Below are 24,229 nucleotides of genomic sequence, written 5' to 3'. Positions count from 1 at the left end.
AGAAAAATAATAATGGTCCTTTTTCTTTCTTCCTCCTTTAGGAACGCAGGACCCTGGCAAATGGTTTTGCCCCTGGGCTGAGCCGTGGCCAGTTCCACCCCCTGCATGAGAGAGTTAATGAAATACGCAGCAGAAGGTCCCTCCCGCCTCCCGCTCCAGGACTTCAGCTGACTCCAGTACGGCTAATCCCATTACAAGAAAATAACGTGGATAATTCAAGCTAATGAAATCGTTACAAGAATGTGGACAGCCAGGGGTGGACATTCAGAGCCAATTTAACACTCCTTGGTGTTGTTATCCCCAGCACAGGAAATATCTGAAAGGAGGAAGGGAAAGGAGAGAGGGAGGAAAAAAGCCCTCCTCTCTTGTTAGCTTAAATCCTGTTAGAGAGTTCAGGAATTAATCTGCCACCTATCTCCCCTATTACCATTATCATCATCATCATCATCAATAACGTCTCCTCGGTAACCTCTGAAAATTAGCAAATGAATGCGCAGGAGGGCAAGGCAGGAGCGAAGCCTCCTGACGCGCTGAACCAAGCGCAAACTGCTGCCGCCTCCGTCTCCGGTGGAGCCGCGGGGGCAGAAGATGGTGGGTGGAAGGACTTTGCAGCAGACCAGGGGTCCTGCTGGACCCCCAGCCCGCGGCTGGACAGATGAAGCGATGCGGAAAAGCAGGTCCTTGCCTGCCCTGGCCCCATGGCAAAGCTGATCCTTCATTCCCGCAGCGGCTTCTCACCTGCACCGGCCAGTCCCGCTGGATAATCGAATCGCCTTCAAAACCCCTACGAAAAGCCAGCGGTACACGGGAGGAGGACAGCCACGTCCGTGTCTTGTTCTTTACTACATGGATCATCAGTTTTTCCACCTTCCTCTCCTCTTTGCCCAGGAGCATCATCTTTGTTTGGAGGCCTCTCAATCTGCTGCTGCAGCAAAACCGGGTTTCGCTTTATGCGATTCCTGTTCTTCGGCGCCAGCCGGGAGAAATGCTGCCGTCTTCTCCAAACTCAGCCTCTTCCAAGGAACGGACCTCTTCTTGAGGCCAGTTTTCTAGCCGTACTGCAGAGATCCTCCCGCGGCAGGTCTAAAGCCGGGCTCCCCTCTTGGCCACCCGTACCGAGGGAAGCCGAACACCGCACGTGTCCGAGTTCCGCCACAGCATTTCCCCGCGAATCGTTCTTTTGGGCACCGAGCATTTCCAGGCAGGAGCTGCCAGTCATGCTGCACTTGTGGATGTGGTGGGGTACCTCCTCCGGACCACCTGAACGAAGCACAACCCTGTCTGCTTGGGGTTGGAGTTGTGGCAAGCCTCACCGCGACGAGATTTCGGAGCTGTTCAAGCCGGTATCCTCAGCTTATGTGGGATCACGAGTGTTCAAACGCCTCCTGCGTTTTCAGCTGGATACAGGTGGTTCCCACTCATTCCCTCTCCTGCATCGCTGGGCGATGGCAGGACAGGGTCATGCGTCCCCCGCAGAGAAAGCTGCCTTCCCAGGGCGCTGCGATCTCATCCCAGACAGTACACAGCTTCGCATCCCCGCAAACCACCCGCAGCCCCTTCCCTGGAAGCTTTGATGAACTGCTCGATGGGGCAGTGAAACAACACAGTGAAGTGAAGGGGAGAGGCTCCCAGGTCTCAAAGAAACCCCATGTTTCCCCAGGAGACAGGGGGTCTCCTTGAAACAAGGCTTCCCATTGGGAACGTCCTACATCCACAAAAATCTGGACTGACATCTTCAACTCGGGAGGCTCTCCGGGATCAGTGATGACCATCAGATCTCGATGAGGCAGGAGCGAGCACCGAGAGATGCTGCAGCCTTGGAGCTACTCCGAAAGAGCTCAGCAGCCAGCAGAGATGCTGGGGAGCAAAGCGGGGACCCCAGGCTCCTTTTCAGCCTCAGTTTCCCCATATGGGTGTCTCTGCAAAGCCGCATCTCTCCCATTTTCCAGCTCATGGCCTGCAAAGCCACGGCTGCTTTCTACCAACCTCACGCGGACATACAAGGCTTTGATCAATCCATGAAGGTAGCGGAGGGCCTTGTGATTTTAAAAAAAGACAGTGCAACACAAACATCTTTGGTACAAGAAAGCAAGCAAAAGCCCCATGGCAAAAGCAGCAGAAAAGCTGGAAGTCCTGCAAAAGGGTGACCTGACCTTGCAAGAAAGAGAAGTCACCCAGGGACTTCTCTTTGATGGGAGAACTGGGGCCAGAGAAAGGCAGACGAGAAGCACGTTACTCTGTTGGCCATGACAATGGGACACGTGGTGTCCAGCCTGGGTGGCCGTCGCCTCCCTGTCCCACATGAAGACTCTCTGATGTATAGTAGAGAGGAATTTTCCACCTTTCCGCCACTACAGCACAAATAACACCTTTCCCTTTTTCTCAGGCTTGACTTCCACTAGACTCATAAGAAATCCACACCAGTCAGATTTCCACTTTGCGTCCCCCCGAATTTGGCTGGAAGCGACCGACGCTTTCCAAAAGCAGCCCTGCCCGTGGCAGGGGAATGGGGAGCAGGATGAGTCCCCGGGCACGAGCCCCCCAGGATGCGCCCAGCATGAGCGGCACCATTCGACGTCTCTGGGATGCTGTCTTGCCAACACGTCTAATTACATCCAGACGGCGCTTTCGGTGCACCTGCCGCAGCAACTGTTTATCTTGCTGACGACTTAAAGAGCATCATTTGCAAAGTTTGCTAGGAAGGAAAGCCAATTAGCATGTCGCCGGCTAGGCACAAAGATCCTCTTGCTTTATCTCTGCCACGGCTGCTCGGCAGAGGACCCTTCGGTGCTAATTTCCCCCCGCTGCCCCCGCCACGTCTCTTCTGGAAATACAGAGCCATGCTTTCTCCCAGAAAAGACCCAAAAAGCAAAGCGGGGGGGTTGTGAAGGGAGGGGGCAGTGGTGGTGAGCCGACATGAGCTGCCAAACCTGCCTGTACCGGGAGATGTTGAGAGGCAGCGGGGCAGAGCCGTGCTCGAAGGAGGAGAGCCCAAGGTCCAGGGGGACTGTTGCGAGAAGCGCGGCAGAGGGGCTTGCAAACAGAGTGCGTGTTTTTTCTCTGTTTTTTTAAAACTGTGAATCTGGGGAAGAGGCGGGCACCGTGCCCGTGGCACAATAAAGCGATGCTTTGCCACAAATACGTGCCGAAAAAATCATCCTGGTAGACGCAGTGGCCAGGGTGACACGATCTGGGAGCAGAAGGGAGACTGCAAAGCTCCCGTGTCCCCATCCCTACATTCCCCTCTCCAGCTGCCACACTGGCCTGGCACATCTGCCCCAGTCCCCCCCACCGCACCCCCTGCCCAGGCTTTGCAGTCCTCACCGATCTCTCCTCCTTCGTCCCCATCATCCAGCTGGTTCAGGGTTCCTCTGTCCCAGCTAAAGGCTGCGCCGGGACTCTCCTCTCTTCCACCTGCAAGTCTTCGCCTCTCCTACCCCTCCTTGTCAGCTCAGCGCCCATCTCTCACCGGAGACCACCAGCTGACTCATTTACCCACGCTGTTGATTTAAGTTTCGCTCCGGTGTCTCCCTGACATGCCCCCCACGCTCCCCAGAATAACGGCGGCACTGGTCCCAGCTCCAGCACGCAGAGAAAGCCCACGAGATCCACCTAAAAACCAGCCCTAGAGAAGCTAGTCCGGCTTTTGGATTGCCCTCACTCCCCATCTCTTCCGCACGCAGAAAACTAAGCAAAGTTTAGCTTTTTTTGGATTTATCGAATTTTGGACCAGATCTCCAAAAGATATTCAGGTGCTCGGTATCACAAATACTGCCAGTGCCAGAGACTATATGGACATAGACGTGCTTCTTCCAAGGAGCTGTGAATTTACCCACAAGACTCCTGCCAACAACAAGTCCCATTTTTGTGGATGGCTCAGTCAGCAGCAGCCTTCCTTGGAGCTTGCGGTGAAGCAGGATCAGAAACGCGACAGCTTGGTCCCAGACCAACAGGCAGCCGAGGGACCTTCCCTCTCCTCAAGACGCAAGACCAGAAGGCAGTGGCTGTTTCCCATCGCTGAAATGGCTTGTTTAAAAATGTAGCAAAACATTTTACCCCTCCTTGATTTATTTTCCTTAACAGTTGCTTATGAGGGACCTTATCAAAAGCTTTCTGAAATTCCAAGTAAATTAGTCATTAGGCAGGTTTTCAGAACAGTAATTAGGCCACTCCATGCCCCTGATGTATTATTTACCTGAGAAGATATACATAATTAGGGCTCTTCTTTATAACTGGTATTACACGCACTAAATTCTACTCCAGTCTATCGTGTAATTATGCAATTAGGCTGCATGCTAAACAGAAAGAAACCAATTCCGAAAACCAAGCAAAAAGAAAAAAAAAAACAACAGTAATTATTATTTTTTAAATCCTCCATCACCAGCACAGCAGCAGGTCTTAAAATTTTAATATCCCTCCACTTAAGTCATTTTTAAACAGGTGCCACAACCAGGTTTGGTTTCTTAATTTTGCCACATTTAATCCTACTTTGCGAGGTTTTAACGTCGTGCGAGAGATTCAGTACCTTAAAGAGATTTGCTTTAAAGGCTAATGTTAAAAAGGGGCCTTTCCCTTCCCCAGCCGGCACAGATTTGCCGTGCCGGTGGAAGCGGCAACGCATTTTCTCGCGGCCTCCCTTCGCCGCTCCTCAGCCCCCCTGCTCCTCCCAAACGATGATTATTTTTCAACAGCTTCCCGGCTTGCAGCTGGCGGCTGGCAGAGGCAGACAGGTACAGTTGCTATGGTACGACCGTCACACTAATTTAGCCCTACGGTGCCGGCTCCCACGCCTGAATTTAACGGGGCAGCGCGGCAAAAAGAAAGGTGGGGAGCGCTGGGGGGGGATGAGCACCGGCCATCGAGTGTCTATGGCGGGGGATGCTAACGTGCAGAAAACCACCGAGCGGTCTCCATCTGCCTTTCGGACAGAGGCACGGACCCGGTCGTACCCCGATTTGTTCCTGCCTTCATCGTGGCCCGACTGCAAAGCGAGATTTTGGCTTTTCCGCAGGTCCCTTCCCACTTGTGCCTGCTCGTGGGGCATCGCTCAAGCAGAGTCACATCTGTCCTGCTTTTGTTTCCCGGTCCTTGCTGATGGAGGAGTGGGTGCCATCGGGTCTAACGTAGGGCGGGGAGCTTTTTTTTAATCTCCTGATTGTTATATATCTATTTTAGAGTTGGCGAAATCCAGGAAAAACACCCAGGACTCGCTGAGCCTGCTGACAGCCCCCAGAGAAGATACCTGCATATTATCCGCATTTATTTTCATGCTTTAAAGACTCAGATGATTCATTACTTAATTAAAGCATGAACAGATTTCCTTCCAAAACTTTACATCTCAACACTCAGAATTTCCAAGCCAGTTCCTGAGGCACAGGAGAAGATGCAGAGCTGGCACGGGGAACACCATAAGCATAAGGAAGCCCCGGGTTTAAACAGCGCTGTTGGACTTGCATTGAACTCTGAAAGAGAGCTGGGGCTTCAAAGTTGTCTGCTGGTCCCGAAGAGTGCAAGCTGGTGACTCAGAGGACTTAAAGATAACTGCTGTTGGACATGTGTGACTGAAGAGGTCATCTGAAACCAGTAGAGACGTCGAAAATCCCACTCCAATATTATTTAGGTTTTGCTGCTGCTTCTCTCCTCTTTTTGCCCTGGTCCCTGCAGGACTCTTCTCCCCTCTGCTGCCACGTGCCAGCCCTGCCGAGGCTCCGCCTGGGCTCTGCCCACTCTCAAGTTCTGTGATTTCACCTAACCAACAGCTTTCTTCTTGATGCTACTGTGATTTTTAGTCTGTTTGTTTCCTGGGGGAAACAAAAGACATTCAAGTATAGTGCAGAAGGCACCAGCTCTACCGGGACAACTGAAAGAGGACTTCTCTTGAGCCTTGCCCAGCCTCCCATCACATCCACCTCCAAGGACCATGCCAGGACCAAACCACAGTTTCCGACACCCCCCTCCCACGGTGGCTCTCACCGAGATGTACAAGCGACCGCAGTCACGACCCTTATATCCCAAACCTCATGAAATCTCGCTCCTCGCACGGACTTCAATGAGAGCCTCCGACGCTCGCAAAGCCTTTCGCAGAGCTTGCGCTCCTAAGCCACAATTCTCCCCGCACGCAGCACCTTGCAGGACCAGGGCTTAGGAGCCACCAAGTCACAGCAGTAATCACCAGCGGGTCAGGATTTCAAAGGAACCCGCAGCTTCAACAGCACTGAGATTTGGGGATTTATCTCTCCTGGGCTCTTTTGAAAATCCTGATCAGAGTGCAGCTCCGGTCAAAAATAAGTTATGCTAAAAATAGTGCTCACAGAAGGGCCCGGTACAAATCTCTGCTCCTCTAGGATTCTTATGAGTCAGCTTGTTTCAAAGACAAGAGGAAGTTTGTACAACTAGCAAAGCAGTAAACACAGAAGGGAGATTTAGCCATGGCTCGTGAGCCCCCAAGGTGTACCTAGGGCATCCTTGGGAGAAACCAGCCTTGCTGTAAGATACTGGCTGCATCAACAGTCGAAGAAAAAAAAAATAAATCTCAGATTCAATTGTAGAACCTCCTGCACTGAGCTGGAAGAGAATAAATATAGAAGCAACGAGATATTTATAGGCAGACAGCTATTTTAACACAGCTCTGCTTTAGAGAATCCTTATTTAAGTCTTGTCCCTGTAAAGCTGCAGGATGACTTAGAAAAATAACCAGATTAATTATTTTCATCAGGAGAACAGAGAAACGCGTAGGGAAGATCAAATGCATGCAAATGCATTAAGAATGCAGGAGCTTGAGTGAAGTGCTTCTGTTCTGGTGACTCAAACACAATAAGGATGGTGAGATCTCCTGAGCGCAGGCTAGTCTCTGAAGAGCCCAGCCCAACCACATCTGAAGTCTGCCAGGGAATCAGAACAAGAAAAAGCATTAAAAACAGGCACCCGTCAGAGGAGTATTTCTAGACATACACTGTATTTACTCCGATAGCTGTCCAAATCACCCACCCCGTCGCCAAAATTGGAGGTGCGGCTGTTACCCAAGCTACAGTGGTTGCTTTCTTCTTGCTCCTAGCATGCCCTGTCCTTTGGTCGCCCTTTCCCAACCTGCAACAACTACAACACCTGCTAAAGCTCAGGGGCTACTTTACGCAGTGGGACGCGTCTTTACGGGTCACTTGGAAAACTCTGGGAAGACAGGAGGACAGGGAGCGATCGCACGGTGCAAGCATTATCTGAGCCATCATGGGATTCAACGATCACGTCTCTATTTCTGCAGAAAGCTCGCTGCTCTCCACCCGCTGGTCTCAGAAAGCGCTTGCAATGACTGGATGAAGAGGAGAGAGATCCGTACCGCTGCAAACAGCAAAGAGCGGCAGAGCCCGCAATGGAAGTTGACAACTCCAGCTGATCTACCCGTGGGACTTTCTGGGCAAAGAAAACCGCAGTGGAAGTAACTGCTTGTTGGGTTTGGGGTTTTTTTTCTTTGCTTATTTATATCTTAGCATGGAAGAGCATTACAGAAGCAGCAGGGCTGCACTGCAGTAACAGCGCGATTGAGTTGAAAAGCAGGAGCGTGCGTGTGTCCACGCGTAGGGAAGCCGAATTCCACACTCATCGGCGCTGCCCCGGGCCAGGCACACGCGTCCCACCACCGCAGCAGAGGCAGATCCTCCCCGTGGGGATGGACCTTTGCAAGGCACGGAGCGAGCCACCGCCGGGCATTCACCACCTCCTCGATGGAGGGAGATGTCCCAGAGGTGGGGACGTGCCTCCCCATACTGTCCTTGCCCAGCATCTCACTGTATCAGTATGCAAACACCAGCAGTCGTGAACCCTGCCGATGCAACCTTGCTAATTTAATAAATGGACTTCAACGAGGCTAAGTGTCTGCTTCAGCGCTCCCCATGCCCCTGCCCCAGTCCTGCCCAGCCCCTCCCAGCTTAAAGCCTCTTCAATAAAATAAATTAAACCACCCAACAAAAACACACAGCCTGAGCGTTTTACAGCTCTGCTCTCCGGTGGGAGTCAGAAAAATACAAAAGAGGGCACGGAGCCGGGCAGGACAGTTCAAAGGCAGCGCTGAGCGGTGCATCTGCACCGTGGGGTGCGAGCTCTCCCCTTTATCCTCCTTCTGCTGTTCCCCCCAAACCTTCTGGAAAGCTCATCACAACACCCTGGGTGTTCACAATCGATTGCGGGCAAGAATAGGCGCTTGTACCTCGCTGACAGATGCTGTCAACACAGCGTGGCAGCCGCAGGCTTGCTGAGAAGGTGAACACGAGGTAGAAACGTGGGGCTACGGAGGAGGAAGAGAAACCACGTTCTTCTAGCCTGGGCCAGCTGACCTGAACGAGCTGTAATGCACGCATGGATGCCGGGAGGAAAAAAGAGAGGCAATGACACATCTGAAAATAACCTGCCAGGGCCAACTGGGGTCCAAAAGGGCCGGAGTTTGCCCTCCTCGGAGGAGGCATTTCCAACAGCTTTTGACCGCTGGCTGCCTGGGCAGATGCCCAGCTTGCAGGGAGCTGGAGGAAGAGCAGGGACCTCATTTCTCCATGCTGCGAGGCTTCCAGACCAGGGGCTTTCAACAGAAGGTCCTAATTTTTAGAGGCAAAACAGATAGGTACAGCTCTCCGAGCTGGTACACAAGCTGCCACGCCCACGCTGGAGTTGAAGGATTAAATGAGATGGGAGCAGGTAACCACTCCCCCAAAAGAGATGCTCTGCTTGAATAAGAGGCACTTGCCAAATTACAAGCGTTCCTCTGATTCTTGCACCGATATCAAGCAACAGAGCTCAGGAAACCACCTCCCACCATAACCTGCCTGCCTCTCAGCGGCCACAACATCCCACGTACCTCCCAGAAGCAACATCTCTGCTTCAAGTGGAAGATCCCCGACACAGGAAAGAGTAAAAGCTGATGCTAAGAAGCATCGCTGCGGGCTGGTCACATACAGGGCTAAAGCACTGTTGGCATTGTAAAAGGAAGTTCAAAGAGTTTTCCTGCCAGCACTCACTGTTTGTAAGGTCAACGTAAAGGTGGGGGAACACACTGCACCATGGAGATGCCCATGTCCCCAAGGGACGTGCCTATGTAGGATGAGCCTGCTTGCGGTTCACACATCAGAGGATAGCCTTTTCGAGAAAGAGGGGACCTCAGAAAGGAATTAGAAACAGAAAAGCATGAGCAGAGCTGATTAAAGAAATGGAGTAACGCCTGGATTCATCGATTCTCTAATGTTTCATAAGCATTAGAAAGCGTTATAATGCCCAGCACTCAGCTGGAGGTACCAGAACTTGCTGCTGGCACAGGATTTGCTGCTCCCGTCCTCCACTTCCAAGGGTCCAGGGCTCTGTGGACCTGAGAGCCTTGGGGCTCATAGGACTCCTCTTCCCACACAAGCAGGTAACTCCCGTCCCAAGGTTTATTGCAAAGCTTTTTAGTCTCAGATAGCATGGGCCATCAGCTCTCTGCTGTAGGGAGAGAGCTGAGCCTTTTGACGTGCTGTTTCCTTCTCAACTCTGCAAACACAGGGAGACCCGAGCTGCTGCTGCTGCACTTTGCCAAGCGCTGCAAGAAGCGTGGCTATAGGGTGCACAATGAGAGAAAAGGGAGGGAGGTGATCCTTTCAGCCCCAGCCCACAGAAGAATACAGGAGCAGACGTGGAAAAAAGCTGAGACACCTTCTAGAGATAAGAGTAACAAAAATTGCCCGGGACAGAGCAGAATCCTTGCTGCTGGAAAGCCTTACAGAGGGAGCAAGCTCCCAGCCGGGATGGGCTTAGGAGCACTGAGCCTGCATGGGAGCTGTCAGAGTCCCAGTCCTACCTCGTGTGATGGCAAGAAGTCCCTGCAGAGGTGACAGCAGCGAGCAAACAGCTGAAAAGGGGGAGAAATGAGAGAGGTGGCAACGGCAGCTGGGGAAACAATCTTTGCAGGCAGAGCCAGGCTGCGCTCGCTTGCATTAAAAAAAAAAAAAAAAAAAAGAAAAAAGGGAGGCAACTGGTTAAAGACCAACTTTTAAGCAGCATCCCTGCTGTCCACAGGTAGGGCAGGGCAGGTTGGCAGCTCCCCTCCCTCCCTCCTCAAGACTTCCCCGCTGCAGCAGACCTAATTTCATGGGGTTTTTGCACAAGCAGCGGGGTGGAAAATGATCGTCAGGAGGCAGCGCATGGCGAAGCACCCCCCCCACGTTCCCCAGATCCCCCTGCAAGGTGAGCAGCCCCAGCCTGGTCCCGCTGGGTCGGTACTGCAGCAAGGAGAGAGGCTACCAATGCGGTTTCCAAATCACAGCCGTGGTGCGGAGCGGGGGGGACCCGCGCTCCCCCCATCCCCGTCACCCTCCTGGATGCTGACGAGAGAGACAGCGCAGTCCTGCGTGACAGCGTGAAATTAATATGATTTTGGGGGAAGTTGGCAGTGAGTAATGAGCATCTGAAATACCTCATCTCCACCCCACCCCCCCCCACCGCCCCGAACTCTTTTAACCCTTCAGCTGCTAGCACGCTAGCAGGATCAAAGGGTGGGAAGAGCAAGACCTGGGTTAAAGAGAACCAAAGAGGGGGTCACGCAGCCCACCTGACAACTGCATTTGCAGGGCGAGTTTTGGCACAAATCCCAACAGTGCTGCTTGTGATCAGGGCCGGCCCGCTGAGGTGCCGAGATCAGCGCTCCTGGGCTTGGAAAAGTCATCGCTGCTGCCTTTCCAAGTCAGGCTCCACAAGGAGATGTCAAAAAAAAAAAATAAAAAAAAAAAACAAAACACAAAAACAGGGGGCTGAAGAGGGGACCAAGCCTGCCCTCCCAACATCCTTGGGCAAGTCCCAGAAGGCCACCCACGAGGGGGAAAGCCTGATGTGCGCAGACCACCGATGGGCAGCCCCTCTGCTAACAAGCAGGTCTGCGAGAAACAGAACAAAGGAGATGGCTTTCCCAAGGTCAGTTTCTCTGGTATCTAATAAAATGAGAACTTGGCTCAGAAAAAATGTCCCATCTTCAAGGGCAGCTTATGTGAACTCCTGGATGTCTAATAAGGGTCAATCCTATAACACCACCTTCCTGGGAAGACAAGCCTCGAGAGCTTTCTCCCATGCTTAATTGCACCAAGGTCTCAAATTTAAGATCTCCTCTCCTCTGCCAGGTGCCTGGAAGTGGTCAGGATACTGCTGGGGGAGGAAGAAAGGCAGGTGAGAAGACAGACAGTCAGCCTGATCTGCCTTAAGTTTGGTTTCTTCAGGAAAAGCAACGCGTGGGCAGGAGCACAGGCAGAAATGCTCATGGTGTCACCAGCTGCAGAAGCCAACACGGTTCAAACACCTTTGGTAGGGGGTCTGCCCCAGGGGAGGTAAAAGGCTGTGCAACGAAAGGTCCTTAATTGTAACCATGTCCCAAGGCTTAAAATCCACTGGATTGGAAGAGGTAGAAATGCTGTAGCAGGCTTGAGGTTAAAAAAAAAATAATAATGCAAACAGAGATGCAAATAAAGGACACGATGTCATCCTGAGGAGAAAACTGTGATTCATTAGAGGCTTGTTCAGGACCTTCTCATGAAGTGAGACTGAAAAATACCCACACGTACATGCTAGCGAGAGACAGGAAGGTGGATGGGTCAATGTTACGGTGCAAGAACTCTAGTTAAGAAATGCAACAAAAAGAATCTTAAGATCAAGAAAATAATAAAACTTGATTGCTCCTTGACTTAAAGGCTAAGACACAAGCTCAAAAGTGAGTCCAGTGTCATTTCAAAGTCATAGATTCTGCAACCCCATGGCTGCCAGCCCCCTAATTAGCCTGAGAGGCCAAGGGACAATTTTGAAAATGAACAAGAACCGGCTACAACGTAAGGCAAACCTCCTTGCCCCCGTTTTTTCTTCCTTATATATAGATGAACACATACTCTTAACAATTCAGACAAAAGGAGACCTTAGAACACAAACAGCACTGAGTGGGTTATTTACAGGAGACAGCAGCTCCTATAGGCTTTGTTTCTTGCTTCCTATGGAGGAGAAAAAGCCCACGTGTACACGCACACATGTGCCAGTTCCACTCGGCACAGAAAAATGGCAAAAACCCCAAAGCAAAATCCCAGAGTTACATCTGAATAAGACATTTCAAAAGCAATCCCTTCCCCATCTCTCTCCACCTCCCTGAGCCCCTCCACGCTGATGAGAACGGAGTCTGTGCGTAAAACTAATTAAGTTCCATCGGGAGGTTCGGCTTGGTGCCCTGGTGAGAGATGCTTCGGCAGGAGTCAGAAGGAAGCAGCCTAGAAACTCCTTTCATTTGCATTGGACAACTGGACTGCGCAAAAGCAGGCAGCCGAAAACTCCTCAGCAGAGGTTTTGGGCGAGCAGAAAAGGGGACTTGTGGGTATGGAGTACGTGGAGTGCAGAAGAGGGGAAAAAATTATAAAAATCAAGTATTGCAATGAATATTCAAGACAGGGAAAGAGATGTGCTGAAAAAATCTTCCTTCTGCTCTTGGGAAGATCCACCTTTTAAAGCAACCCTGCCAAGATAACACAGAGTTAAACATTTCCTTATCTATGTTAAACACCTTTATGATTCAAACTGAAAAACAGCTGAAAACCTATTTCACCCTCCCCCACCCCACCCATGGCTCACTTTGGATAGTCAAATCGCAGTGGCCAGTTACATTTCTGGTCTCCGAATATCAACCCAACATTGCTGTGTTTGGGTTTCCAGCACATAAGGAAAAGGCTTCAAGAAGGACCAAAAAAAACCCCAATAGATGTTTAATTTATGCTTTTTGAGATAGTAAGAGAAATAAACCAGCCCAGCAGATTCCTGTACTCTCATCCAGAGCTCTCAGCTCACGAGGCTGGTGCACGTACCTGCAGGCTGCTGCCCAGAAAAGCACCTGCACCCTGCGTTTCCCTGTGCACCGCTCCCAGGCACCTGCAATTTGGACATGGGACCACACAAGGATTAGTAAATCCCCGGCGCTAAGCTGGGCTGTAAGGATGCACCTGAGGTAGGCTGTGCGGGAGAACAAGGTCGCACACGATCCAAAGACATCAGGAGAGCAGATGGCATGTGGTGGTCAGGGGGTCCAACCTAAGGGGCAAGACTTAAATCTTCCAACAGCCCCCAGCAAAGGGGGAAAATGGGGTGATAACAGAGACCAAGGGCAGGAGGAGAGCCAGGTTATGCGGTACGATCACAGGGGAGACCACAGCAGCCCTTGCAAATCGAAAAAATACTGAAAGCCACCAGTGGGGCAGAGCTCCTCGGCGAGGAAGGAGGGAGCAATCAACCAAGCAGCTTCCTAACCATGCCAAAGAAAACACATCCAAAGATGCATTTTTTGCAAGTGCCTTCAAATTACGTGGGCAGACAGGGCCCGCACAGCAGGCAGGTGAGAGGGGCAGAGCTGCACCAGGGCAGAAAGCTTCAATCCAGAGCAGCAGCATCCTGCAGCCCCCCCATGCCAGACACACTCCTCCTCGGATGCTCAGAAGCCCAACACACAGACCTTGCATTCTAATTGAAAGCTGAAATCCAGCATTAACACGAAGTGCCACATCATCTGCTAGCATCTTCGGAAGCTGCTTGCATTTATGTCTCCTGAGGATGTCGCCTTAAACCAGGTCACTGATGCTTCTGCCAATGCATGCAGCCCTGCAGTGCTCCAGGCATGGGTTTGCACCACGGTTTTGGGAAGCCACAAGTTATTATCCCTAGGGATGGACCGAAACAGGGCAAAAGCACCGTTGGCACGGGAAGCCACCCGTATGCTGAAGACGCCAGAGCACATACACGCACCTACGCGTGCGCTCAGATGCAAACCACCACATCATCGAGTGCCTGTAACCTCGGGGTACTCAACGGCCTGGAGCAGGACCCTGGGGATGGCTTTGGAGATCTCAAAGGATGCGTCACTTTTTTAAACCACCCATTTGTTTCCTGGAGAACACGATACAGCAATCCCACACAACACCAAACCAAACTCAGAGGCATCATTACTGCTGTCAGCGCTCAAATGTGTAATGAGACATGTTCCAGTTCTTGCTCCTAAAACTGTTTTTGACAGGTTTCCACCTGAATGCGTGCCTCTCAGCAAGATACATGTTCCATGGTCCTTCCATGTCCTGGCACCAATGTCCCAATTCACAGGGGAAGCCAGAAATCTGGGATCCAACACCAAACCAATGGCTGGGTGCAGACTGCCCACCGATGCTAGCTGCTTCCCCGGGGTCTTTCTGCTTGTACAAGGCTCATTTTTGGGCATCCTCTTCATTCACAGCCTTGCAAGCATGGTAGCCTGGGACGAGCAAGGTGTGAGTATTCCAGAAGAGCTGGCAGCTCAGTTCTACACAAATACCTTCTGGCATGGCACAGCCCCGCTACTGAAGCATCTGAGCATTTGTTTTAATATACTTATCCTACCAGTCCTTCTCAGGAGTTGTGTCCGTTCTCCGAGGCACCTAAGCCCCAATCCACAAAGGTCTTTAAGTGAGTGATCAATACTGGCCTGAGTAACACAAGCAAAGAATTGAGCAAGGTATCCAGACCAGACCAGCCTTTCTCCTCTCATCTGCAGACTGCTCCAGTACAGGATTTTGTTCATCTGACACACACATGGAACAAGGGAGTTTGCTGGGCCACAGGCACCAGATTGTGGAAGACCAAGAAGCTCTTCCCTCAGCAGAAGCAGCCTCCTGGGGAGAAGGGGTGATATGTTGCTCTGGGGAACATCTCTGTATTCACTGATAACACAGCTGAAACTATTCGCTTTCAACCAGTAACTACACAGAGGTAGGACAAGATACTTTTAGCTGGCAGGCTTTGCTCATCATCTAAACAGCCACAGTCCTTCAGACTGGATCTAGCTGCAGACTGACAGTTGGGCCATCATGATAAAATGACTCAAAAACGCAGCTTAATCTGTTCATGGCTCTAACCCAGATGAACAGGGCACGAACCCAACAGTGGTTTCTACCACAAGGAAGGGTTGATGATCTGCTCCACACCCTTCCAAACAGTACTAACAAGCCCAGCATGCCCAACGCCTGCATATCTAGCAACTTTGCCGTGTCTCCTCCTGCCCCTCAAACAACATTCTCAGTATCTTATCTATGTCAATTTAATTTTGTTTTGGTTGTAAAGGGCTAAGAGCATAATAAATCGCAAGTTTTATAGTCCTATGAATCACAGTCGTGTTTGCAACGCACATGCCCTTACCTAGACTCTGTAGGGTGCTGGGGGGAGTTTCCAGCTGTTGAACAGCGGAGAAATATCTGCTCTTTGGCTTTTCACAGGAGGCTGCAGGACACACTGGGGGACATCACTCCTAGCGAGACGCTAAGCAAGCAACCCAGCCAGAAGGAGACATCTGACCTAGGACAGATCTGCTGCTGTGGCAGGATGGCAGAAGGAACGGGCAGACCAGGAGAATCACTGAGCCTGTCCCACCGTCTCCAGACCAGACCTCCAGCACAGGCTCAGCAGCTCCTGGGGCTTCTCCCCAACATCCCACCCACCAGCTTCATCTCCCCCGGCTGCAGTTGTGCAGCCCCTGCCCTACCCCCAGCAGACTCTTACACCACGAGGAGGTGCTCACTGCGACTTCTGCAGCTCCCCCCACATTCACGGGCCATCTAACAATACAGAAAAAAAAAAGTTGTAAGCAGCAATGGATTTCGAGACATTTCTAGCACAACATCTAGGGTTTCAAAAGCATCACTCAAGAGTAATCTGACATTAGACTGTTCAGCCAGCGATGCTTACAGCACTGTGCTTCCTAGGGGTGTTTGCACTGAATATTCTAATTAATACTGCCCAGCACTTGCTTAACAAACTCACATGTCTATGAAGGGACTAATTTTTTTCCTCCTCTGCCTTTCAGTAGCAAAGATTTCCACGGCTTCAACAGCGCAACGTTACTCTGGGAAGGAGAAATTGTCTTCAGTCATGTAGACTCCATTACTGGGAGAAAGGTGTGAACAGCAAGCATGTCTGGCAGACGGATTCATTATACCACCGTGTCCTTTATAATGGGAAATGAAAAGCCCATTCTGATAACTACACTTTATTATAATAGGTCAGAAGAAGTGAAAGGCATCATCTTATAAAATTAACTTCATAAAGACTGCCTTTAAAAAAAAAAAAAATCTCTGCCAGTTTATCCACCGTATCTTTCTTCAGAGATATTTCTTCTAGAAGAGACATGACTCCAAAGTCTTGTCCCACTGGCTGTCTTCACTTTTACCCTCTATCAGAGGGAATAGATCTGTTTCCTCCTAATCAGTCCCAGGCACTTGTTTTGCCAGATGCAATAAATGCCATGTCTTTGTCAAGACCGAGAAAATAGTCAGCAAAGGAGTTAAAATTAAAAGAGACACCCACCCCCAAAGGTCTTCACAAGAAGCAGCATTACTTTCTTTATAGGAAAGTCAGAATATGGAGATAAATGCACCCGATAACCTGTTCCATGCTCTGGCATACCTTTCAATTGCTTTTTCTGCTAGCTGCTTCTTTAGTCAAACTAAAGTCCAGTCTCTCAACTGATAATAATTTTGTGATTTAACAGCTTTACGCAATGTGCTTGATTGCAGCTCCTGCAAGTGAAAGGCAAGGGATGGACAGACGGACAATAACACACCTTCCACACTCATAGCGCTGGCACCTGATCCCGCTCTGAATTTTAAGGGTTAATGCCTACTGCAACTAATTGGCAGGGGAGGGCTGGAAGTGATGGTCATTGCAATTTTAGGAGAATTTATAGATACAGACCCAATGATAAGTTCTCCGATATATTTTGCAAAGAAAATAGGAAACAATGCCAGCCCCAATACCTGCTACTTAAGATGCAACTCTAATAACTGCATCTGTCAGTGGAACAAGCATCAGTTATGTCAAATTCTAGGCAGACTCTCAACAGTATCTATCCCTCAGGTTGCATTTGATTGGGTAGAAATCTTTTAAGAAGTCTTTTTCTAAATCTAATCATTCCCTCTTTGGGGAAAATAAAACATATATCTCCTTGAAACATTATATGCCAACTGCAAAACAGCCTTATTTTTAATATTCATGAAAGTTGGTGCAGATAGGGCAAAAGAGGATGGAAGAGGATACTATGAAACAAGTAGTTAATTGAAACTTCCAATGAAGGCTGCGTGGACCTAATGTGATAGATTTTAAAGGAGCCTAATTTTCAGAAATTGCCAGAGCTCCAATCTGTGAAAATGTGGCCTTTCACAGATCTCCAATTCAGCTTGCCACATCTAGAGTTCCTTTTGAAAAAAAGTCTTGCCATAAAAGCCCCCCAATTTGGTAGCAAAAATTAGCAGCCTTCATGGGTTATCAATCCCTTTGTCTCTCTTCCCCTAACCATGGCTCTTTGGAAAGAACTAAGGACCATTTGTCTTTTGTTATTTTTCCAGGTAGTAAAGATAAGAGTGGAATCTAATAAAGAACAAAAATGGGGGGGGAAAAAAAAAAACATACCCACAAAAGCTAAATCTTCACACCTATCCCAAAAGCAGCCCCTATAATTGAAAAGCATTTCTCCCTCTGAAGAAAATAACACCTATTGGATCTCAAAAAAAAAAAAAAATTAAAAAAAAAAAATCCCTTGACGGTGCAAGAGAGGCCAACACCTCCAGCAGAAGATGGTAGGACACACTCTGAAGCAGTGCCACACACCCCAGCAAAGCCATCGGGTCTGGTGTGGAAGGTGGGCAGCAACTAAGGCTCACGGAGCCCTGCAACAAGACATTTATTTTACAGGCAGAGGACTTCAGCTCTTAACCAGAGCATTTGTGACTCCTGTACAGAGAAAATTAAGCACCACCTTTCTCCAGCCCAAGAATTAGAACTCGATATCCCCCAACTCCAAAATTAAAAGAAACACTTTTGCTTTGAATCTCCCGCAAACTATGAGCTTGGGGAAAAGTCGATTTGAATTTTACACCCACTCACGGACCTTTCCCAAGGGACTGCCTGGCCTCCTTCCTCCCAGGGATCCACGTCACTGCCGGGAATGGGCAGGAGGAAACTCCTGGGGAACACGGCTCCCCAAATCTGCTGATGCTCATGATGCAGAAGACACGTGCGGTCGTGCAATGGGAAGCACGCGTGTCACCAGCTACTTCCAAACCACAGTGAGGTCCAGCCCAAAGGATGGCGCAGAGCCTTTTCCCCATGCACAGATCACTCGAAGCAGCCATAAAGAACGATATTAAAAAGCATAAAGACAACCAGGGCAGGATTTCCTGAACAACCACTGCTGAGCAGCACAGGTACAGCAGCTTTCAAAATTCGCTATTCAAAACACCCAACTCCCTTGTTTTTTCTGTTCCACCATTAACACCTACTGCAGGTCCATTTGAAAAGGAAGACACAGCTCCCTGACAAAGCTCCAAACGTGGAAATACTTGTTTGGGGAAAAAAATATACATATTATGCACATATATATTTCCAAATATATATGTATTTATCTGGGGCGACATATATACACACACATAGAGAGAGAGAGAGTGCGAGTGTGTGTGTGTGTGTGTATTTATTTATTAATTTGTCTCCTGCTCAGGCAACTGAGAAAAGAAAAAAAGCAAGCGCAGAAGGAAGCAGGTTGGGAGACAACATCAGCTGCAGGGCTGGAAAGTGGCTTTTGAGCATGTGAAACAATAGAAGGGACGCTCGCTCCGCAAAGCCTCCCAACCATCCGCAGGCCCGGGGCTGCTGCCCTGCACGGCAATGCCCGGCGACATGGCCCGGTGGTCCCCAGGCTGGCGGTCCCTTGCTGTCCCCAGGCTGGCGGTCCCCAGCACGGTGGTCCCCAGCCAACCTTTCCTGGGCAGGCTAAGAGTGCCCCCTGCAGCCCTGCCGTCCGTGCCGCCTCCGCTGCCAAGCGATTGTTCACGATTGCGAATAAATAAATAATGAAATACAAATAAGACAGGTTCCTAAATGCAGAAAGAGCTAAAAGCTCCAGAGCGAAGGCATCTGATTTAAAACCAGGAGAGAGGAAAAAAAAAAAAAAAAAAGGCAATCTAGGAGGATGAAGTGTTTAGTAGAGCTCCGTCATGCCTGGTTTTAGCCGCTCTGAAGCGAAGGAGGGATGGCAGGGGTGGAGGGAGGATTGTGGGTCCCCCCCCAAGCCGTTGGCTTTTGTTTTGAGGATAAAAAACACATCTCTGAATATCCTAGGTAAATGAAACGGATGTTCACGCATCGCTCCGAGAGCGCTGTCAACAGCGCACGCGGCTAGAAGCTGCATGTTCCTTGCAATATTAATCAGACTGCTCCTCTACCCCTCCTCTCCACAGCATTAAGGTGCTAGACAAGACAGGAGGAAAAAAACATGCCCAAAACCCCCCAGTCTCTGTGGGGCTTGTCTATCCTCGTGATATACATAAGCCTTCCAGCTCCTTGAACTTAACCCAGGGCCCTAGAAGGCAAATAGATCCCCCTGGTTTTGTTTGCTCCAGCTTTACAAAGGTCATGTCTGTAGCCACACAGTGTCGGGTTTTAAATTAGCAGTGCCCCACGTGCTAAGAAAACTCAGCACAGTGACTTGGAAGCCCAGGGTTTTTTTGCCCTGTTTCAGCAGGGCCTCTCAGTGCAGTGTTGAAGCGAAAGCATCCAAGCTGCACGGCACAAGCAAAAAAAAAAACCCTTTTGCTCTTCTACAGGGATCTTTACATTGTGCCTACCATCACCTTTCCAGCAACGTGCGTCCAAGAGCCAAGCCACGGTCTGCGTTCAGATAAATCCCCAGAGCCCACTGCAAAACAGCGTTGCGACACACAGCTTTCCTTGCCACCTTACACTTTGCAAGAAAAGAGCCTACCAGCCATGTGGGAACCACTGTCCTTACCTGTGGTCAAGCCAGGAGAACATCACACACTAATAAAGTAGGTAGAATTCACTGTACATAGGGAAACGCATAGTTTCTCCTGCAACGAACAAATCACTGCCCTGTGGCTCCCTGCAAGGCAGTTTTCACTGTGTGGTCTGGGGAGCTTTCAAAGGGTTAAGCAATTCCTCAACTCGGTCCCTTCGGAAAGAAATGCCACAGCCCTGACCAGACGAAAGTGCCTGTCTTCTGCTTAGACAGACCCACACAGAAAAGCCACCTCCTAACACGGTACTTCACCGTGCCCCGCAGATGTGAGCTATCACCCTTATTTTGCAGATAGGAAAAGCTGACAGGCAGAGCTGGACAGATTCCTCCAAATTCCTTCTGCAAACCAGCAGCAGAGCAGGGACCACAGCCTCGATCAATGAGCAGGACTCTCTTTCTGGAAGCAGAAAGATGCTGCATGCTGTATTTTACAAAGTTTCACCTCTTTTCCAGGATGCATTATAAGGCTTAATGAGTCACTGCACAAAAGGCTGAGGATACAAAGAAAACAGAGATCAGCCAGCACACAGAAGAATGCAGGCTGGGATCCTAAAATCCCTATTCAACGCTCCGTGCTATCCCAGGCAGGTCTCACGGCTGACAAGGTATTTCTTACAGGAGAAGGTATTACAGGCAGCATAGTCCCACATCCTTACAGACACAGGGCTGCCAAACGCAGGGCAACACCCCACCGACTACGCGAGGCACACACAGCAAAACACTCATGGGGTGGAAAGCAAGATGTAAGTGCTCCCTCCACGACGGGAAGGAGCTACACCATCATGTGGGCAAGACAGATGGAGGAGGGAGCCAGCCCCAGCTCAAACCTTTCACGCCAGCTGTCTGCAGGTGTGCCGAGCATCAGGAAAGCTGCTGCACGCCTTTCAGGCAAGATGAAAAAAAAAATAATTAAAAAAATATTCAACACTATGTCATTTACTTGACAGGCAGGGAGACCTCCAAGCTCCGCGAATGTCTGCTGCACGATGGTGGGCCACTGGGTCTGACAGCTCACAGCGGCTCCAGCCAAAACACTGGCTTATGTGATCTCTGTCTCACCAGAAGAATTTCTATACTGGTATAACCTGCCAAGCCGTTCGTATTTACATTCAGTAAAAGGCTCGTTTACTTCCACAAAGAGAACAAAACTCATAATATTTACAATCCAATAGCAAGATCCCATATGAAAATCGTACCAGCTCCAGCCCGGAGCACTCCACAGACCCGACAGAAAGCACTTTCCTACCTGAAGAGTTCCCTGATTTCCCTGACGGTGGCCTGGAATGGGATGTTTCGGACCAAGATCTTGGAAGTCGTCTGCTTCTTGACTGTTTGTTTCTTTCGGGACGATTTCACAGCAGGCCTATGAAGTCAACAGAAAGGGCAGGTAAGGTGCAGCAAAACACCCATCGCATTCTGGCTGCTTCAAAATTAAGAATGCAGAACAACTAGCCAGCTAGCTCACATCAACATCCTCACTGGCATCTTACTGGCGACAATGGAAATGTCATACAGTACACCAAGAAGGAATGAATTTCAGTGATTTAAATCCTACCTCTGAAAATCAAACTGTCCAGCTTGCTGACTGCAACCTCAACTGAGGTTAAGCAGCTGGCCTGGACTCACGTTTGCCACAAACTTTTGTTTTGACATCAAATCTTGCCCATTCAATTGTCAGGAGAATGTACTATTTGATATATTAAAAAAAAAAAAAAAAAGCTTAATGTAAGCTAATTTTGATTTTTTTCTTACTGGCTTAGAAAATAGCAAATGAAATTTTTTTAATTATTATTTTATTTTTTTAACTTCAGAATTGTATTGCATTTGGACAAGATAAGGATTTACCCAATACAAAACACAGCAGCTTGTTTCATAAAGCAAAGCATTCTGCATTGTAGGCTGGATACCTACTGAAGGGATTTTAAAAATCAAAATGGATGAAAATGTTTATAAAAGAATTGAAATACGAAGTGCAGACAGGAAGCTGTCAGACTGCTTCTGGTCCCCAGGGACCAGATTTTCAAACAAATTTGGACACTTAAGAGATACCTCCACCAGCAGGGTTTCCAAAATGCCTAAGGGACAGTTTTCAGGTGCCAACATTCACCTTCAAACATCTGGATTAATTTTCAACTTTGCACTTAGAAGATTCTGTACTGAATAAAAACTAGGAAGAAAACCCTAAAAAGCAGGACTCGAACTCCAACTAAATTCGTCCCCAAGTAACCATCTCCTCTGCACCTGAATGCCCAAACAAAAGAAGTTGAATCCAAATTTTTTTTCAAGCAAGAAAGAAACCTGTATTTGTCTTGATTTGATCAGAATCAGCAGCAGAACATTATTCTTAAGGTCCTGTTCTCCCTGATGAACTAGGGTAAAAGATTTCATTACCCAAAGAATATTGGTCTTCAAGAACTCCTTAAATCCACTGGAACTTGGGCTATCAGTTGATTTTGCAATGCTGACTGAACTGTCACCAAAGCAGAGGTTTTAGAGGAGCCTTTTCCTTGCGTGTGGAAGAAAGCTCAAGTGCCCAGTTCTCACTCTGGGCTCATTTTTGGGGTCCCGCTACTGCATGCTGCTTAGGGATTTTAAGTGGAAATATGTCATTTAGTGAGTGAACACCTTTGTATCAGCTATTCATAATTTCTTTTTTCAAGTAAGACTGACTAAAGTGACTCTGAGTAAAGCGCAACAAAGGCTGATGTGTTCAGCCATCAGAGCACTACTGTTCACATCCCTCGTGATGCAGAAATGCCAGGTAGGAAGTGAAGAACCTACCGAGCATTACTGCAGCTTAAAAGTAACCATGTTACAGAGGTGAGACATAAGCTTTACCTGATAGCTCTCTCCGAGATTTTCACTTCCAGCTTATGGCCATCTACAGAGCAGCCCTAGAAATTAAAACAAAGAAACAACAACAGAAAAAAAAAAAAAATATCAAAGTCACAACAGCTTCCAAGCTTCCAGGATACAAGCACAGCATTTCACATCTTGCTCTTTCCCATACAGTCCTCCCCTTCTCCCTGCCACAGTTTTTCTCTGTTGACCACCGCTCATGCAAGGCAAGGCTTCTCGTATGAGGTTGGAGACAGCTTGACTGACCGAAGCAGCAGCCAACATCCCTGATCTAGCTGTCCATCAACCTCAGCTCTGCCACTAAACTGGCAAAGACAAGTCACTTCACTGCTTTGGGCTGTGGCTTCCTCTACCTCTGGACTGCAAACTCTTCAAGGCAAGGACTGTCTTATTATTTGTTCTGGGATGAGCCAAGGATGTCTTTGCCCACCATCTCTGGAAAGAAATCCGGACTGACAATGCTTAAGCTTACCTGGAGCCGGCGCAGGGCCTTCTGGGCACTCTCTGGCTTCTTGTACTCCACAAATCCAAAGCCCATTGAAAGCAAAGTGCCTGTCGGAAGAGAAAGGGGACTCATTGAGCTAGCAGGAAACAGTGACAATATTAAGCAGGAGATGTAAAAACAAATCAGGAGCAAGCTCTGATTGCCAAAACTGGGGGGACAGAAACTAACACCCGAGGCAAAGGGCCAGCCTGCCCATGCCCTGACTCTCATGCTCCTCATCAGCACCCGTTACTGACTTGTTTTGAGCAAGATGCTGCTCTAGAACAGCTTGTTTTGGTGCTGATGCCAAAGAGGAGATAACTGACGTTGCACGCAAAACAGGTTTTTTGCTTTGCATTTCAGTGCAACCTCCTTAAATAAAACACTAAGTCCTACAAAACAACCGACAGTCATGGTCAGGCTAAGTGATCCCATTATGGATACGCAAACATTCGTTTATACACAGGACTTTTTCCTCATGACTGAAATGAGACCTTCGTTTGGAAAATTTGCCAACTACCCAGAAACGAGTGTGACTTTTGTTGCAGGATAGCGATATCCAGGTTGCAGTCTGGTCCCCAGAGGAGACGCTTCTAACCCGCGACCCCTTCAGAAATTCATCTGGCCAACACTTGACAAGCAGTCAGTTACTGACCACTGCTGGGAGCCAAGCATTTGAGATCTGTTTCAGTTTGGACTGCCACGTGCTGTATTTCCCATCATCACAAAGTACAAGCCCCGTATTTCATTTAAGAGACAAAACGCCTTTGTGGTCTGCAAGGCACAAAAGGAGCAAGCACTTCTATAAACCTGGGCAGGCAGCTGCCAGTTCCACACCAAAGGAGGAGACACCTATTCCACCTCCCGGCACAGCAAAGGTTTGCGGCACCTACGGTCACACCGTGCTTCGGAGGAACACACTGACCGGTGCAAGAGCCATAATTAAGGCTTGGTGAGGAAAGGAAAAATCCACAAGCAAAAACATAACGCCCAGTTTCCAACTTCAAAACCTCAATGGTAGCAGAGTGTAG

At 49.1% G+C, this 24,229-nt stretch overlaps 1 protein-coding gene across 1 annotated transcript in view; it reads right to left on the bottom strand.

Annotated features, from left to right (window-relative positions):
* Positions 1-24,229, bottom strand: part of RBM19 (RNA binding motif protein 19) — a 69,985-nt gene that overhangs the window by 29,767 nt on the left and 15,989 nt on the right. The window contains exons 19-21 of the mRNA XM_010574258.1: positions 23,187-23,266; positions 22,694-22,749; positions 21,102-21,218 (exon numbers count right to left, since the gene is read on the bottom strand). Coding sequence (XP_010572560.1) covers positions 21,102-21,218; positions 22,694-22,749; positions 23,187-23,266 — 253 coding nt within the window. The remainder of the gene's footprint in view (positions 1-21,101; positions 21,219-22,693; positions 22,750-23,186; positions 23,267-24,229) is intronic.

Source organism: Haliaeetus leucocephalus, unplaced genomic scaffold (assembly GCF_000737465.1).
Source record: "Haliaeetus leucocephalus isolate CR32 unplaced genomic scaffold, Haliaeetus_leucocephalus-4.0 Scaffold13, whole genome shotgun sequence".
Classification (NCBI taxonomy): Eukaryota; Metazoa; Chordata; class Aves; order Accipitriformes; family Accipitridae; genus Haliaeetus; species Haliaeetus leucocephalus.
This window is presented reverse-complemented; position numbering and strand designations above follow the sequence as displayed.